Here is an 18,254-nt window from a genome sequence, read left to right as displayed (position 1 = left end):
CCCCCCAGTACATAGTTGTATATTTTAGTTGTGGGTCCTTCTAGTTGTGGCATGTGGGACGCCGCCTCAGCATGGCTTGATGAGCAGTGCCATGTCTGCACCCAAGATCCGAACCAGCAAAACCCTGGGCTGCTGAAGCAGAGCGTGTGAACTTAACCCCTTGGCCACGGGGCTGGCCCTGAAGTATCTTTAAGTTTCTGTTTTATATCCTCCATTGGCTTTTCAGCTACTTTTTTTTAGCAGTTGCTCTAGGGAATTATGATGTGCATCCTTCAATTATAAAAGTCGACTGTGAATTAATAACACGTCATGTAAAAAAAAACAAAAAACACGTCATGTATAATGTAAGAACTGTGTGACAACAGCCAGCAAATATTTATCCCAGGCAAGAATCTATTCACTCACTCAGCAAGTATTTATTGATGTGCCTAGCACAGTGCTAGGGAGTAGGAATTTAATGGCAAAACTCCCATAACTAATCATTTATTATTTGCTGCAATAAAATAACCGGAACATCCTGTTGAAGTGTGCTTTAGCATGATTTGGTCAAACATTCTTATGAAAAACACTTTTACAATGTACTCAAAATACTTTTTATCAGTTTTGTTGTTTTATATGTTTCCACACTGTACCAAATTTTCCTCTTAAAAATATTCAGTATGCTCAGATCTTGATTTTCAAATACTCACTAAAAGGAACCAGAAATGGCAGACTCCAGGCTGGGCAGAGACAGCACCAGTTAAGACTGGAGCGTCCTACTGTGCTAAAACAGCATGTGCTCAAAGAACAACGGGGCCAAGTGTGAAACAATCACCATCAAATAGAATAATTATGGCAATGGAATACCACATAAGAAATGAAAAACCAAAACCCACAACCCCAAAGTCCATAGGGATACTAAAACAAAGCCAGGGTGTATGTGTGTGGCTCTTCTTTAGAGAAGGAAGGACAGAACTGGAAAGCCACCATTTGCCATCACTGACATAGAACTGATTCAGGCAGCAGTGGATGCTGAGACCAACAGGCAGAAAGCTGCTGGGAAGAGGGCACTCACACTGTCTCACAGAGCCATCCCACGGTTACTTATCAGGTCAGACATGAAAAGGTACTATTACATGGCGGGTGCAACCTTAACCAAGCAATCAACCTCAGCATCACTGGTAATGGGACAAATGGACACTTGCGTGTCTCCCAGTATGATGCAATGGGAAATGACACACCACCACCTATGTAATGTTCTTGCCAAAATGTCTAACACGAATCTAGCCACGAGGACACAGTAAGACAAATCCAGATTGTGAGATCTTCTATAATCAGCTGGCCTGGACTTGTCAAAGCCATGAAATATACACGCAAAGGAAGGAAGGAGGGAAGGAAGGAAGGAGGGAGGGAGGAAGACAGAGGGACGAAGGAAGAGGGAGGGAAGAAGGGAGTGAGGGAGAGATGGCGGGTGGGAGGGAGGGACAGGAAGAGAGAGAAAAACAGGATGTGGCAAAATGTTACCATTGTTGAATCGAGCTAGGAGTTATATGCATATGGGTGTTCACTGTACTATTTTTAAAAAAATTTTTTAAAAGATTTTATTTTTTTCTTTTTCTCCCCAAAGCCCCCTGGTACATAGTTGTATATTCTTCGTTGTGGGTCCTTCTAGTTGTGGCATGTGGGACGCTGCCTCAGCGTGGTTTGATGAGCAGTGCCATGTCCGTGCCCAGAATTCGAACCAATGAAACACTGGGCCGCCTGCAGCGGAGCGCGCGAGCTTAACCACTCGGCCACGGGGCCAGCCACCACTGTACTATTTTTTGACAATAAGTTTAAAATTTTCCAGTAAGTTAAAAAATTATCAAAATCAGAAGTCAGTGAGAGCAGCACTCAATGACCAGCTTATAGAAACAATCCTTCAAATCTGGCAGGAGGCACCTTCCCCTGGTCTGGGTGACCTGAGAGAATTAAAGTGACCCTGACTTGGTAGATGAGTTAGTTTACCCGCTGCCACACTAAAGCAGAGACCTCATACCCTCTCTGCATGGAAGGGTGGAGGGCACAGAGTTTGACTGCTGGATCAACTGCTAAGAGATCCTAGTCTGGACTTACAGACAACTCTGGGTTTATAACCAGGACTGAAAAATCAACCAGTAGTTGCACATATATTCACCTCTCCTGGGGTCCAGTGAACCCGCCAATTCATGACTCCTTGGCGTCAGGATCAAGGTTTGGTTCCATCTCTCAGGAAAGGGCAGCTTGGCAGTGCAGTAAATTGAAATCTTAACTTCTTTTGTATGACTTATTAAATAAGTTCCAGTGATAACAAAAGTTCTGACGATTCCTAAGATAATCACCTCCTTTTCCTGGGATATCGCTTTTAATGCAAAGGTTAATTTGAGGGCAAAGCAAGAACTCTTCTATTAGGAGAGATCTTCTGCTACAAGGAATTAATTTTAGACCGTGCCCTTTACATATACCCAAGGTGGTGATGAATTTCAAATGCTAAAGGATTACTTGCTCAAGCAATGAAATTGAAAATGGACTTCAGTTCCCTCCTGTTATCCTGGGACAGCCAGGGGTGCTTAGTGCGTTGTGAGGCTCACATGTAATTTATACACAGACAGTCAGTCTGCACATGAAGCCTTCACAGAAATCTATGAGCTTTACAGTTCCTTTGCTGATTTTTCCGTCTTAAGAAAAAGAGATCACATTTTATCAATTAATAGATCTATCACATAACTGGCCAGATTGCAGAAATACTTTTCCATTAGGAATGCCTTTCAGAGCCCTTCCTGCTGAGGGCGTTGCTGAGAAGAGGCATCTTTGAGGCTGCTCAGCTTGTGTCTTTTGTAGACGGGTGGTATCGGCAATGACTGGGTTCATCTGTCCAAGAGCAGTGCTCTTTACACTTGTATTCAGGATGTGTCCTCTGGAAGGTTCTGGAACCCCAAGTGTCCTGACTCACATGCTCTCAGCAGCACAGTACTATGGAATCTGCGGCTATGACTGCATCTTGCCTTTTCTGGGTGCCTCAGTCACCGGGCAGCGATGCCCCCTGTCCACCTACCAGAGCCAGGGGGCCTGTTAACTCCCGTGCGGGGGCACAAAAATGGAGCACTCCTCACTTTCAGGGAGAATGGAAACACACGAGCCAAGTAACATGAAGCAGTCAGGTGGCACCACACACGCTGGATGCAGTGATTCCCAGAGAGCACCCTCGGCAAGAGGGACACACTTGTTGATAGCACTAATGGAAGCTGCTGTCTACCACTGTACTCCCTGGCTCCGGGTCCCAGCAGGTCATGGAGAGGCACAGATGGCCTGACGTCTTTTCTCGAGTCAGCAGTGGTGGGAGCGCTTTCAGTGTGAGAGGGCAGCCCCCGCAGCGCCTTGGAGTTCTCTCCCCAGGAGGGAGAGTGGGGACCTGGCTTGCCGGGTGTCAAAGGCCCAGACCAGGTGTGAAGGCTCAGGCTTCTGCTTTAAGAGATGTGGCAGCTGGCTTCCCTCACTCTCCTCAACTAAGACAGGTCTTTCCCAGCAGTCAAGGGGTCAGACGACAACTCTCTCCCTGCTCTTAGGCTCCACGAGGACTCTGTGGCCTGGTCAGTCACCTGCCACCTGGCCAGCAGCAGGGCTTCAACTGAGACTTGAACTTCCAATTTTTTTTTTATCATTTTTTCCTACACCTCCTTCCCCGTCAACAGGCAAAGGGTGGGGTGCTGTGTGTGGGGGTTCAAAGGGGCAGCTAGACTTGGGGACTGGTGCCAGAGAAAATGTGATCCCAAGCAAGGCTCTACAAGAGCCCCAATGAGCCCACGAGCCTCACGACAGACGGCATCCCGCTTCCAGCACAGCGGAGTTGGCTCTGCTTCCGAGTTCCAACAGTCAAGAAAAGCTGCTAAGAGGACTCTGTACCTGCCAGAGCAGCCGTTCCCCCCGGTTATCTACAGTTCTGTTTTATAAGCGTGTGTGCAAACTTTCACACTCCCTTCCAGCACCGACTCTGTGTGAAAGCTCACAGATGCCTACCTGGACCGGGTCCGCTTCCTGCTGACTCCAGGGCTGTTGCTCATCCGGTAGGCAGTGGGGACACTTCTTTCTTCCCTCCGTCTCTCAGGAGAGTGAGCTCTTCTCCGAGGGGACCGGGATCGGGACCTGGGCAGAGGAAGATGACGCGTTCAGTTCTGCTGTCGGGTTGGCAGGGTGGAACCTCTATTGCTGAGGCCGTGATCAGACCTCGTCTGAGTCTGCGGGGTGCCAGACAGGTGCCATGGCTGTCCTTTTAGAGGCTCCCCCTCGGCCTCACTAATCTAGGACACAGAACTGAATCCAGTCTTGGAGGGAGAAATACTCCTCTCTCTCCCATTGCATAATACGTATTCACACCAACACTAAACTTTTAACCAGTGTACAATTCATTCTGAGGCTGGAGCTGTGTGTTGCTGGTCCAAACGGTCAGTAGCAACTAACTCTCCACAATTCGAAGTCTGATTATGCAATTTATGGCTAACGCAGGCTGGCTGTCTCTCTTCCTTCCCCTTGCCTTTGCCCATTTTATCTCCCTAAAAATTCTTAGCTCGTGGATGTTTCTATCAGAATTAGGTAAGGAAAGGCAATCAAATTCAAGGGAGTCGTTTCTACTAGTTTTGAATCCTGGTGCAGGAAGAAATTAAAATGTAATGAAGGTGGAGGATTACCTGGACGTTTGTCCTGTTCACATGAATCCTACCTACGGCCTCTGAGCATGAATAATCAATACCAGGCCGTAGGTCTAGTGGCATGAAGCCCAAACCTTCAGTGCAATTAAGAACATGCCGTTCTCATGATAATGTAGCTAAATAATTTCAGTTTATGAGATTTCTTGGATGCAAAGCCATCAATATTTTATTCTTCCTTTTCACGTGCCTGGAAAAAGACTCCTCCTACTCATGCAGTGACATGATCCACACACGGCAACCAAGCCCCACGGACAGCCAGACTCAGAACTCAATGAGACCCTCCTCCACGGGGGCAGGGCCTTAGGGAGGGGTCCCTTAGTGATGGATTAAGGACTTTTATTTTAGTTTTTTGTTCATTCAGTGAAATTATTGTTTCGGTAAGACCTGCAATAAGCAGGAATCTGGAAAAAAAAACAATTTCTTTTCATTCTGTTTCTATGACAACCCACTCAAAAACAATATAAAGAAGAGCAGTTTGATTCTGCCATTTAAAAAAATTCTACATTGAATCATTTTAATTACAATAAAACCCCCAAAACAACACACACTGTTGTTCCAAAGATCAACTTATAATCACATTCCACCCTCTTGCATCATAGAGAAAACCGAGTCATTCCTGACAAAATACCATAGGCGCGGCATGAGCCTGCTCCAGGATAACTAGCATTGGCTTTCGGCTCTTCTCTAGCATAACTGCTTTTTAGCTTATAAAATGGTTTTCATTTTTTTTTTCCAGACCTTTCCTAAGATTTATATAACAGATTACAAAGGTGAGGTCAGTCAGACACCTTGACATTTTACCAGGTTTTCCCTCAAAAGAGCTCCAGGAGTCAAATCTGTTCGTGGTCGAAGCTGCCTGATAATTGTCTTGCTCTGTTGCTGCTGCCACTGACGAGCTGCTCTGACAGGGCTCCGTGCTCAGTGTCTCGGGGGAGGCTGTGGGTCTGTGATATGGAGGCACACACTTCACATTCAGAATAAAATGTGCTGGGCTGGGTGGTACTAGAACCCTGAAAAAGGCTCTGCTTATCAAAGCTACAGCACCTATGGAACGCTTAAATGCAGAACTCTACAATAAACTCAAAATCAGGAAAAATAAATTAGTTTTTAATGCCTGCAAATTCATAACTTTGAAATACAATACCATCTTGCAGTGGCTATTAGTATTAGATTTCTTTACAGTGAAGTGGCTGTTACCAGTAGATTTCAAGTTATCTGGGAAAAAAGCCCGTCTCAGAATTGGGAGCAGAAAGCTACATCAGATAATTCTTAGGGTCTATTTTAATTAAAGAAGCTCTAATGCTTTTACTCTGTTAATTAGGCTCGTAATAATGCCACCATGACACAGTGCAAGAAACAGAAATTCCACTTTATAAGTAAGTCATATGTATAACATGATCAAAGGCCTTCTTAAAAAGATGAAATAGTTTGAATTAAAAATTTTTCAAGCATAATACAATTCAGATTTTTTTTTATTGAATAAACCATAATGGTTTGTTTTCAAATAAAGACATAACGAGACTTTTTATTTGAATTATAGTGGTATTTATAAATAGCTTTTTTCCCCTAACATTTAACCATTTTGTCTAGTCCACTTCCTCCATTCTTGTGAATTTACTACTCACAGTTCTTTCCTGAAACTGAACAAATGAACAGGTGACCTGGCAGCAAGGATCCGGTACTAACCAGCCTGAACAACCAACAGGTTCCCAAGTCTTAGTTCTTCTCAAGTTTGAACTGTGGACCAAACTTTACCCACAAATCCTTCCCGATATCTTAAGGGGCAGTTGGCTCCTGAAGCCTCTCTTTCCCGAACTGTGAATACAGGCAGCCCGCGGTTCTGTCTGGGAGGCTTAGGGCTGACTCCACACCAGCATGCTCAACATCACCTCGTAGGAACGTCCAGCCTCCCCATCCCGCCTTGAAGGAACAGGATCAGGAAATTAAATCAACCATCTTCACTGGCTTGCTGTGCACTTTATCACAGGGAAAAAAGTAAGGAATCACAAATTTCAAACTAAAATACGACCTCTATTTTGTCTGCTTGAGTTCTTTTTGAATTTAATATAACTGTTAAAAAAAGTCACATTAGGGGGCTTGCCCGGTGGTGCAGCAGTTAAGTTTGCATATTTCACTTCAGTGGCTGGGGGTTTCGCCAGTTTGGATCCTGGGCATGGACCTTGCATCACTCATCAGGCCATGCTGAGGCAGCATCCCACATAGCAGAACTAAGATGGAGCTACAACTAGTATATACAACTATGTACTGGGGGCCTTTGGGGAGAAGAAGAAGAAGAAAAAAAAAAAGAGTGGCAACAGATGTTAGCTGAGGGCCAATCTTTAAAAAAAAAGTCCCATTAGTCCCCAGCTCCTGCTCCCCAACCCTGCCCAAGTGAAAGTGGTGAGGGCGCTAACTTCTATGGGACCATGTGCACCCTCCAAACAGGATAGCTTCAAATGACGAAATGCAAAGTTCTGTCTAGAATCTCCCCAGATTCAGACAACCAGTAAACACTGACCAACCAACGAAACAAACACCAAAGGTGATCTTATCAAAAGTTTTAAAAACAAACAATCTCAAGCTTTATAGTCTTTTAAGTTTAGTTTAAAAATACCTAAACTGTTAAAACCGAATTTTAATTTTAGGCAGTAAAAAAACTGCACGAGTGCTTCTTCATTCCATTAAGGTAGAGAACCTAACGCGATACAAAAATAGAAAACAAGAGAAAAAAGTCTTATACTTTAATCAGTGTTGATTCAAATTGAAGACACTAAATACTACCTTGTCGTAATCACTATGCTTTCTGAGAAGCAACATCCTCATTCTGAATCTAAAGATTTTTCTACAACTAATTCACCCTTGGAGATCCAGAATCATCTATAATTCAGACATTTGGACAAGTGGGACTTCAACCATATGAATATCATATATATTAACATAAAAATTATTTACGATATAAAAGGCTTGCTAATCTTAACCTTCTATATTTTAGATGGGATTTAGTAATTCGATTTGTTCAACTGCAGTATCCTCCACAAGCAGCAATATTAACAAGGGCACATTTCACTTGGAGCTGGCAGTAGTCTTTTTAAAACAATCGATTAAGTTGTGTCAGGACCAAGAAACAAGTCTGATATGTCCTATGTAGACATTATGTCTGTAATGGGTTATTTTATCTGAAAAGACAGATAGTTAAAGAAAAAATTATGACAGTATCATTAGCAACTTCAATATTTTGGTTAAAATTTAATTATTTTTTACACATCAGCAATTCATATTGCTAAGAACAGCAACCTCTGTCATTTTATAACTGTTGCATTCTAAATTCACTTAGCTCCCTGGAAATTATTAGTGCTGGCAGAGCTTGCACTGAGAAGGCAGGTCTGCAGCCAGCTTAGGAAAAACATAGTCTTACCAAATAAAACTCAGACTTGCTCTGCTCAGCAGTAAAGGCTGAGGCAGGACTCTACAAGGGGAAGGTGAGGAACCGTCAGCTTATCTGACTTATATCCTCAGGGCCCGGAGACCACAGGACGGCTGGACTCTTCCCCACCTCTGACTTGGGACTCAGAGGTGGTCTTGTTTCAAGGCGTGTCATCGTCATCACATGCTAGCTTTTAAGGCAAAACTGCATGCACAATCAAACACTTTGAAGGTTTCGTTTCATATTATTTTAAAAATTTTATAATAAAGTTGTACTTGCCTTGATATTTTATCTAAACTGCAAAATCAAACACCAAAAGTCTGACTTATTGAGTGAACTTAAAATTCAGCCGATTTAACTAAACTCAACTAAAAGTATCATGTGCATATCACCTCAGTGATTGAGATTAAAACAAAGTTGTAAGAGTTATGAAAATACTCTGTTGACAACTAAAATATTTTAACTGTAGATCAAATTAAGGTAAAACTGGTAGTCTACCAGATAGAACTCACACTCAGAAAATTTTTAACAGCTTTTTCTTTTACCTACAAGTTACAAATGAAGGAGTAGGATTTGCTTCTTGCACTTATCAGCATTGAAAATATAAAAATAATATAATACATTTGTATATAAAATACATAACTCTAAATCTATTCTAAAATAAAAAATTAAAAAGTATTAAAATACTAAATAAAATGACACTATATTATTGTCAATAAAAAGCACATAAAGCCTAGCAATTTAAACTTGCAAGTATTAGATAAACACTTCCAGTTCTGAACAGAGACGTCTGGGAAAGCCTGTGGCCACCACACCATCCCTCCTTACTGCTGAGCAGACGGGACACAGTCAGCACGAGACAGCCGCATCCGCTGTCTGCTGGACGCACTCGACACTAAAGCGAGTCTCACTTTTCACACTAAGAGAGGCTGTGAGCAGCCTTTATAGTTACCAGGCCCCCAGAGTGGGGATTTACGGACGAATTACACGTTCTTTTGTCTGAGTCCTGGAATAAAGGACGACTGGGAAGAATTTTACTGGGCATGTTATTACTCAGAGGGCCTGTCTAGGCCCATATTATTTATTTCCACTATACAACATCATAAGAGACTTTTTCAAACAAGAAACTTTAAAAAGTTTTGATATTAGATAACAAATTCCTAGGGGCTTTCAAAAATACAAAACGAAGGGGCTGGCCCAGTGGCAGAGTGGTTAAGTTCACGCGCTCCGCTTTGGCAGCCCAGGGTTCGCCAGTTCAGATCCCAGGTGTGGACCTACACACTGCTTATCAAGCCATGCTGTGGCAGGCGTCCCACATATAAAGTAGAGGAAGATGGGCACAGATGTTAGCTCAGGGCCAATCTTCCTCAAAAAAATAAACAAATCAAAGAAAGTCAGCAAAGTTGTTCATTCAATTAAAAAATAAGGGTTTTTTTTGGTGCATGTGTATGTGATGGAACTTTTTGAGGATGAGCAAAAATGCAGATAGCCAAAGATCATATTTATTTATCACGGAGGCAAATCCAATTCCAGTGTAGACAAGTCAGTGTAAACACGTGTCAAGCCTTTAAGGTCTGGTCTGGTCAAAACAGGGAGAGCAGACTGTTTTTAAGATCTATTCAGAGAGGCAAATGGGTACAAGCATGCTTTTTTTAAACATAAAAAGTACAGGGCATCTGCATTTTTCCCGTGGAAAGGAAAGAACTTACACCAGTTATACAAGAAAAACCAGATCAACAGTAGAAGTGTGGTGCTAGAGAGAAACTGAGGAAAGTCAAGTCAACGCTTAGTAACAAATCAAAAGCAAGTTTTAAAACTACAAATTTGCTTTTCGGAACCTCCTGCAAGCCAGTTATTTAAAAAAAAAAAAAAAAAGCTTTACTAAGCACTAAATTCTGTGACCCTTAAAGGTTTTCTTTTTTGTTGTTGTTGTTGTCTGAAATGTTAAGCTGCTTTCTCAAAAGCTGGCTCCTCATGAAGGCGGCTTTTGGTTAAATGGTGACTCTTGGTGGGAGGTTTGGAGAAGCAAATTAACTGAGAAAATGGATTCGTACCACGGTGTTTCATTCTTTACAGGCACTTGGAGATGCTGTGCAGAAGGTGAACATAGCCGAAGTGGGAAAGATTTCTTCTCCTTTGACATTTACACATTCAAAAGGAATTAGCACGAAAAAGTGCACTCATTCAAACAAACAAAAGACCCCCAACCCTGTGCATTCTTCACACACTCAGCAAACATGCTAGGCTTGCTTCCAAGACCTGTCAAAATTTAAATAAATCTATTTTTAAAAAACCTGGCAGTGGTTGACGAGCTTTAGGAAAGTTAAGCAAAAAATAAAAAATATCTTGAAAAGATCTTATTTGGGGCTGCAGGACGCATCGTTATATGAACATGCACGCAGGTCTGTGCTTACTGGGAGCCGTGCAAGCTCCTCTCTGCCCAGCTCTGCCGGCTACCGGCTGAGGGAGGCTCAGTGCCCACATGAGACCCCCGGCCGCCAGGGCGCCCTGCACACCCACCTCGAGCGCCGCGCTGTCCGATAGGCACTGGGAAGACAATGCTTTGCTTTTGAGTGGGATCTAGACCTGGACTTGGACGATGAATGGTACTTGGGAGAGCGTGATCTTGTTCGAGACCGTTTTTTGTGCTTTTTCTTCTTCTTCTCTTTCTCTTCTTCTCTTGGCGGGTCTTTGCTTTTGCTTGAGGGCCCTTCTGGGGGTTTAATGTCTACAGTTGGCAGAGGTCTGCCTCCAGTCAACAGACAGGGCACAGTGCTGGCGTCCTGGAGACAGAAGAAACGTCTGGATGTTAGTGAAAATAGGACATTTAAAAATGTATATTATATAAAATTTCAACATTGGGGCGCTCACACCAATCATGCAGCAGCATCTCTTAGAGGGGACCACCTCTCTTTCCAGGGCTCTAGAGGCGTCACCCCGGCATCTCAGGGGAGGCGATGGCTCGTCAGAGGCCAGTCTCCCTGTGCCGAGTCCCCCAGGCTGCGGCGGCTGCAGCTGATGAGAGGAACGTGGTGCTAAGGACACTGCGTTAGGAAAAGAGCCACGCTTGCTCTTCTATAAATAATTATGACTTTCCACTGAAAAGATTCCTCAAACCTCCAGCATTAGGTTTTTATGAATCTCTGTACCACTTGAAAATAATTTTTAGAGCAGGCCTAAATTAAAAGAGGTTCCTCTTTGATTTTTGTCAAAAGGAAAAAACCTTTCATTCTAATTTGTATCTATGAGTTGACAGATGTTAACTAAACTTATTGTGGTTATCATTTCACAGTCTATGTAAGTCATTACGCTGTACACCTTAAACATATACAGTGCTGGATGTCAGTTAGATCTCAATGAAACTGAAGGAAAAAAGTCAATAATGGCAACCATAAAGAAGGCAATCCCATCAGCACGTCATCTTACTCTGCACATACTAACCTAGCACAGTAGTGCACTGAATAAATATTCATTCACCATAAGAAAAACCTCTTTAACCAAGTATAACAGACACACAGAAGTTTGCATAGATCTTAAACCCATGGCCTGTGGAATTTTCGCAGTAGGACACCAGCACACAGATCAAGAAACAACCACCCTCAGCAGCGTGCGTCACCTCGAGCAATCCCATTTCTAGGAATTTATTCTAGAGACATTCACCTAAGCGTGCAAAATGCACACCTATGGACCCACATCACATGACTTTATAGTGACCAAGAATTACAAACCACCTCAATGACCATCAAGAAGGTACCGGTTCAATACGGTACATCCACATGGTGAAATGGTATTCAACTTTTTAAATGATGTGGTAATCTATTTTTTTTTCTTTTTCTCCCCAACCCCCTCTAGTACATAGTTGTATATTTTAGTTGTGGGTCCTTCTAGTTATGGCATGTGGGACGCCACCTCAACATGGCCTGATGAGCGGTGCTATGTCTGTGCCCGGGATGCAAACCGGTGAAACCCCGAAGCAGAGCACACGAACTTAAACCACTCGGCCATGGGGCTGGCCCCATGGGAATCTATTTTTAACAACATAAACAACTGTCCATGTCACATTGTAAATAAAAAAAAAATGAGTTTACACAAACAAAACGAAAATCCCCAAAACCCACCACCGTTTTATATTTTCACTGCAGCCATCTACCTTCAGCCCTTCCCCTCATCAGTGAGAAAGGTCTTTCCTCAACTCACTTCAAATGTATTTTAACTACAGCCATTACACACCACCTGCCTCGAGACACACTGGGAAATCTGCAACTTCTCATTTTGTGTCTCACAGGATTCAGCAGTAAGGATTCTAGGAAACAGCTCATCTGTAATCCTGCGGCTGCTCCTGGGTTCCCTTCTGTCCTCTCCTGCGACAGGCCCACTGGATGAGGGAAAACAACACTTAAGGCAAAGGATTCTCAAAAGCTGGGCTTTTTTTGGAGGCTGGCCCCGTGGCCGAGTGGTTAAGTTCGTGCGCTCTGCTGCAGGCGGCCCAGTGTTTCGTTGGTTCGAATCCTGGGCGTGGACATGGCACTGCTCGTCAAACCATGCTGAGGCAGCGTCCCACATGCCACAACTAGAAGGACCCACAACGAAGAACATACAACTATGTACTGGGGGGCTTTGGTGAGAAAAAGGAAAAAAATAATTAAAAAAAAAAAAGTTGGGCTTTTTTCTATGGCTTTGAGAGGAAAAGCACTGGTGCTCTGCTGGGGCAGGCATCACATGGAGATCTGCTTACCCTTAAGTTAGCTGCTTTATGATCTGAGAGCGATTCTCTGCCCTCCTTTTAGGCTCCCTGCTGTTTAGAGTCACCACACACTATCTTCCACATCTTCTATTCATCGTTCATTGCAAGCAGGGTGGCTCCAAGGGACTGCGTGTGAGAAGCAGCAGGGCTGAGCATCGCTTGGGAACGACGCGCCCTGTTCCCACAGCAGTTTATTCCCACGTAAGACAACTTAGTAACCAGGCACTCCGCTCCAGGGAGGGAAGGACGAGAGACCTTCCAGCATTCCTTACTGGGTCTTCACTCCCCTCCTCCCCACTTACGGCTCTGCCTAAACCATCTCCAGGGAACCATTTCACCACGGGACAGTTCTTGTGATCAAAAACGTCTTTCTCAGGGGCCAGCCCCGTGGCCGAGTGGTTAAGATCACGCACGCCACTTTCGCAGCCCAGGGTTTCATCGGTTCGGATTCTGGACACGGACATGGCACTGCTCATCAGGCCACGCTGAGGCGGCGTCCCACACAACACAACCAGAAGGATCTACAACTAGAATATACAACTATGTATTGGGGGCTTTGGGGAGAAAGAAAAGAAAAAAAACCCAAGAAGACTGGAAACAGACGTTAGCTCAGGTGCCAATCTTAAAAAAAAAAAGTCTTTCTCACTTTAAATTCTTTCAGTGGAATAAAATTTTTCAGGTTAAATTTTAAAATACTTTGTTGTTATTAAAACAATTCTAACATGTAAACACTCAATAGGAAACCAACCTCTCTAAGAACACCTATTTCCACTAGGACACTAGCTGCAATTTGTCCATAAGCATACATACTAAATGATAGTTTAAATTAAGAATAAAATAAATAAAACGTAGTCAGCTTTATAACTTTAAAGGTTGGAGTAACGGAAAAGCCGGCTAAGCATCTGGCTGACAGGGCCCTCTCCCTGCAATGCAGCGTGTGGCACAGCTCAGACGTGCTGGCTAATAGAGAACTCTGCTGCTGCACAGCCAGAAAAACCAGTTTTTAATGCATTTTTAAAATCCTAATAACTGCAGGCTCTAAATTAGGAGTATACATCGCACGAAAAGTGAGACTGAAGTTGGGGATGAAAGCCACCATGCAGATTTCCTGTGCGGTCACACACGGGGCCTCTCTGAACGCTGAGTCAGTGGTGGAGCCCCCACTAAGCAGAGGCAGTCAGAGCCACTGTGAATCCTTTCTGAAACCAGGCATGGGGGATTTCCCCGGCAAACAGAGAGAGCCCGTCTTAGGGAGAACGGAGACATATTTCCCCTCCTTATATAAGTGGCCCACTCTGTGCTGAGGGAGGAGAAACACAGGATTGCTGGCTTTTTCTCTTGGAAAGTCCACTTTCTTTATCTTGGCACATGAACAGAACCACTGCACTAATTATCACGATAACGTGCTGCAGTAAGAGGAGGAGAGATGGAAAAGTGTGGCCCCTGATGGACATCTGTGAAAGGAGGACAAGACGACGGACGGGGCGCTGCAGAAGGCCGGTCCACACCAGGAGAGGGTGAGTGGCAGCTCATTAGCTGAGTTTCTACGTATACTTTTATTGCCAACCTGATGATTTGTATCTCTGAACTTTTACTGCTTCTTTTGCCTTTATCCTGACTAATGCCTGTCATTAGTAACGCTTATTCCACCACTGTGGTTAAAGTGTAGGACTCCATTTTGAGGAAAGGGGATAATCGAATCAACATTTTCAAAATATAATCTGTAGTCAAGTCATGGGATCTACTTACTCTAACAAAATGATTATCGTTCACATTAAAGTGAAAACCAGCAACGGTGGTGGCCTTTCCCAGGCTGAATTAAGATAATTTGCTGTGATGACCTCGCTTTTTTCCAGCTTAGAAATACTAAGGGATATTTTAAAACCCAGCAATTAGACTTGAGAACAAGAAAATAAAAGATGGCAAATGCCATGTGCCCAGTCGCAGGCACCCAACAGAGGCCCCCAGGCATGGACTCCAGGGGCCGGCTCTGTCTGCACCAGCACATTGCAGGGGCCCTGACGAGGACTTCCCCACACGGCACCACTTCTGAAGCTGCGAGGCCGCCGTGCACTTAGGACTGGCAGTGCGTTTCTTTTAAGATGCTTCCTGACGCACCCCAAAACCCAGGGCACAGACTCTCACAACAGCGGGCGCCACAGTGATCCGAATTTTGCAGGGGAGGAAAGAGGCTCAGGTCACACCCTTCAAGCAGGTCACCAGCAGCCTGTGGAGGAGCTAACGTTAGCCCAAAGGCATGCCTCTGCCCAGAGAGCAAGCGCTGGCACAGACGGTCTAAAAACAACGCACCATCTGAAGAGATGTCAGGCCACGCCCGCACTGCGCGGACAGGATGGCGGCGACGGTGGGCTGCGGGAGCTCTACGCTAAGGCTTGTGAGCTCTAACCAAACGCGAGCAGAAGGGCATGGGCCACCCGAGGTCTAAACAGGGGTGCTCAGAGTAAGATTTCCCATTACGTCTGTCCTGGGGTGCAGCCTAGCACTTGGGACACTAAAGGACAGGAGCGCATGACCAGCCTTTCCAGCACTGAAGGTATTCCTGCGTCCACAGCTAGGAGAGGCTGGGGCGAATTCAAGCAACACGGAAGACGGCGCTCAACTGCAGGAAGTGTATTTCATGGACATTTATAATGACATGAGCCATGGAACTGTTTCAGGAAAACATAAGTAGGGTTGTTTAGACAAGTGCAGTGGACATCTGTTCTTTCTGCAGCCCAGCCCCCGCTCCCTACTGTGCAAATACTGTGGGCGATGGTCCTTTCTGTCCTCTCAATCCATGAATTCCAAATGAAGCTCACTCCATCTGGAGCAGGAGATGGACCAGAACATTCCACCCTCCCTGACTGTCATGCTATGTTGAGGGAGAAGCACATGACCCAAGTCAGGCTGGTCAGGGTCAGTGAGATTCAATCTTAGGACTTCTGCCTGGGCAGGGTGAGGCCACTCTCCTCCCTGGTGCAGGGTATGAACGATGAGGTGAGCCAGGGTCTGTGGGAAGCAGAGCTGGAGAATGCAGCCAGTAGGGGAAGCTAAGCCTGGTGATGAATCCTCGAGACATTTCATGAGGCCCCAGTGAGCTGCACCACCCTCGCAGCTCAGAAGAGCTGGGCCCAGCTAGCTACTGGTTTTGCTGAAGCCCTCTGGGGACAGCGGAGCAGGTTTTTAACATGTGCAATCAAAGCCCTGACTGATACAGCAATCCAGACTTTCACACCACTGGAAAAAAAGAATACGCAACTAGCTATTTAATCTAGACCTTGCTGCAATGATGGAAACATTCTGTATCTGCGCTGTCCACTGCAGTTGGTTACTGGCCATGTGTGGCCACTGAGCACTTGACATGTGGCTAGTATGATTATGGACTTGAATTTTACTTAATTTTAATTAAGTTAAATTTAAATTGTCATGTGTGGCTAATGGCTACCCTATTGGACAGTGCGTATCTTGAAAAATAACTTTCAGTGTAAATGCTATTTCTGGCTTAACTAGAAAGAATCTCAGTTGCCCTGCCAATTTACACGGTATATATGAATAACCTGGAAGACAAGCAGTCATTGCTGAGTCAAAACCTTGCCCTCCCAGTCGCACAGCTCCTTATTTGGCTTGAAGGCGCCCAGCTGAACCCTCTGCACACGCGAGTGGTGTGACGGGTGAGAAGCTGGCTGACACGCCTGCAGGAGGCAGGGAAACAGCTCCGCATACTGACCAGTGCCAAACGAGCAGAGCTGCCTTTTTGGGATGGAATGTTAATGTTTCAGCAAAAATGATCAAAGCACAAATCATCATAGGGAAGAAGAGGACAGAGGTTGGTCTGAGTAGTGTTTGGGGGAGATCAGGGAGGAACTTCTGAAAAACTAGTCATTTATGAGAGTATTTAAAAACTTACTGCCCCTCACTTTAATAACACTGAAAATAATCAATATTGATCAGTTCTTTAATCACAATGAAGTATTTCCCAACAAATTAGCACACAAACTAACAACTATTATTTCCTGCTGTGGGAAAATGAATTGCTCTAAAGCAGACTAACATGTATTTTAAAACAAACTCTTATTTGTGAAGCGACACTACAGTGACTACGAAATGGGATAACTATACAGAAGACTCGGCATGTTTTTATAAGTTCGAAATTTCAGACTTTGAAATGCATCCTCTAAAACTACATTTCCAAATCTCTATCCACTGCTGCCAGTCACGAGTCACCCAGTCGACCCTACAAAGCAATCCAATCGCCAGGATCTGACTGCCGACGCTTTTTTCAAGACGACTCTGTGACTCCTGTGCTGTCATCACCCACCCTCACTCTAATCAGCCCGTGCCCAGGTGGAGTGCTCTCCCTGCCATTTTGCCTCTGCCTCCATCTATCCCATGAGCTGGCCAGGGCCACACTCTTCCCATGGAAATGCTTTTAGCTCGCCAGTGTCCCACGCTCTCCCAAACCTCTCCCACGCTGCCACCCTAGTTGAGCATTCTCCGAAGACTCTTCGGGGCAGGGTCATGGTAATCACGGCTGCCTGAGCAGGCTTCACCCACCTCCACCCACTGTGGGTCTTTGGCCCTGGAATGCCCTCGCTCTTCTGTCACCTCTCCAAAGTATCCAGGCCCACTACAAACTCCTCCCTCTGAGGGAGGGGGCTGCAGGCCCTGTGCCACCTCTGCCCTCCTGGAGGCCGCAGCCATCACTCGTGTCTATTCAGAGCTGCCCTGTGCCCCAGAGGCCTGTGCTGGTGGGAATGCTCAGGTGCGAATGCCAACCATGCAAATGTGACGTTATGGTCAGTGGATAAGAAACAGGCCTCGGCACCTTGAATATAACAGAGGCTCAACAAATACGGGTTGATTTTTGTTCCCATTTCCTTTTCAAACTCTGGTTGGACCTGTAAGCTTGGCAGAATCACTAATTATTAGAAAAAATTACTGTTATCTAAAAAAAAATCCTCCAGTCTGTTGTTGCTACAAAAACGACAGCATGATGACTCCAAAGGGACTCAATTCAAGACTTGTGATTTCTTTCCTTGGGGATTAAGAACACACACACAGACACACAGACACACACACACAACAGATACACACACACACACACAGACACAACAGACACAGACACACACAGACACACACACAGACACACAAACACACACAGACACACACAGACACACACACAGACACAGACACACAGAGACACACACACACACACACACACACCAAAAACGGATTTCTATGTACTGCTCGTGAACATGCTTTTATATGTTTTACATACTGCTTAAAAACAACATACTGTTGATATCTGTCCATGTCAATACACACACTTTAAGGTTTCATTTAAAGTTACACCTGAATACGTAAAATCACTTCTCTTAACAAA

At 44.6% G+C, this 18,254-nt stretch overlaps 1 protein-coding gene across 14 annotated transcripts in view; it reads right to left on the bottom strand.

The window, feature by feature from the left end:
* SFSWAP (splicing factor SWAP) overlaps positions 1 to 18,254 on the bottom strand; it is a 79,485-nt gene that overhangs the window by 8,971 nt on the left and 52,260 nt on the right. For 5 of the 14 annotated variants that reach the window (XR_011542490.1, XM_070629313.1, XM_070629314.1 and 2 more), the window contains 3 exons: positions 10,648 to 10,910; positions 5,492 to 5,647; positions 4,015 to 4,140 (listed from right to left, as the gene is read on the bottom strand). Coding sequence is in view for 8 of the 14 variants with exons in the window: in XM_070629313.1 (XP_070485414.1) it covers positions 4,015 to 4,140; positions 5,492 to 5,647; positions 10,648 to 10,910 (545 nt within the window). In the remaining 6 variants the exon portion in view is untranslated. The remainder of the gene's footprint in view (positions 1 to 4,014; positions 4,141 to 5,491; positions 5,648 to 10,647; positions 10,911 to 18,254) is intronic. The other 9 variants (XR_011542491.1, XM_070629315.1, XM_070629316.1 and 6 more) reach the window with 2 other exon arrangements.

This window comes from Equus przewalskii, chromosome 7 (assembly GCF_037783145.1).
Source record: "Equus przewalskii isolate Varuska chromosome 7, EquPr2, whole genome shotgun sequence".
Classification (NCBI taxonomy): domain Eukaryota; kingdom Metazoa; phylum Chordata; class Mammalia; order Perissodactyla; family Equidae; genus Equus; species Equus przewalskii.
This window is presented reverse-complemented; position numbering and strand designations above follow the sequence as displayed.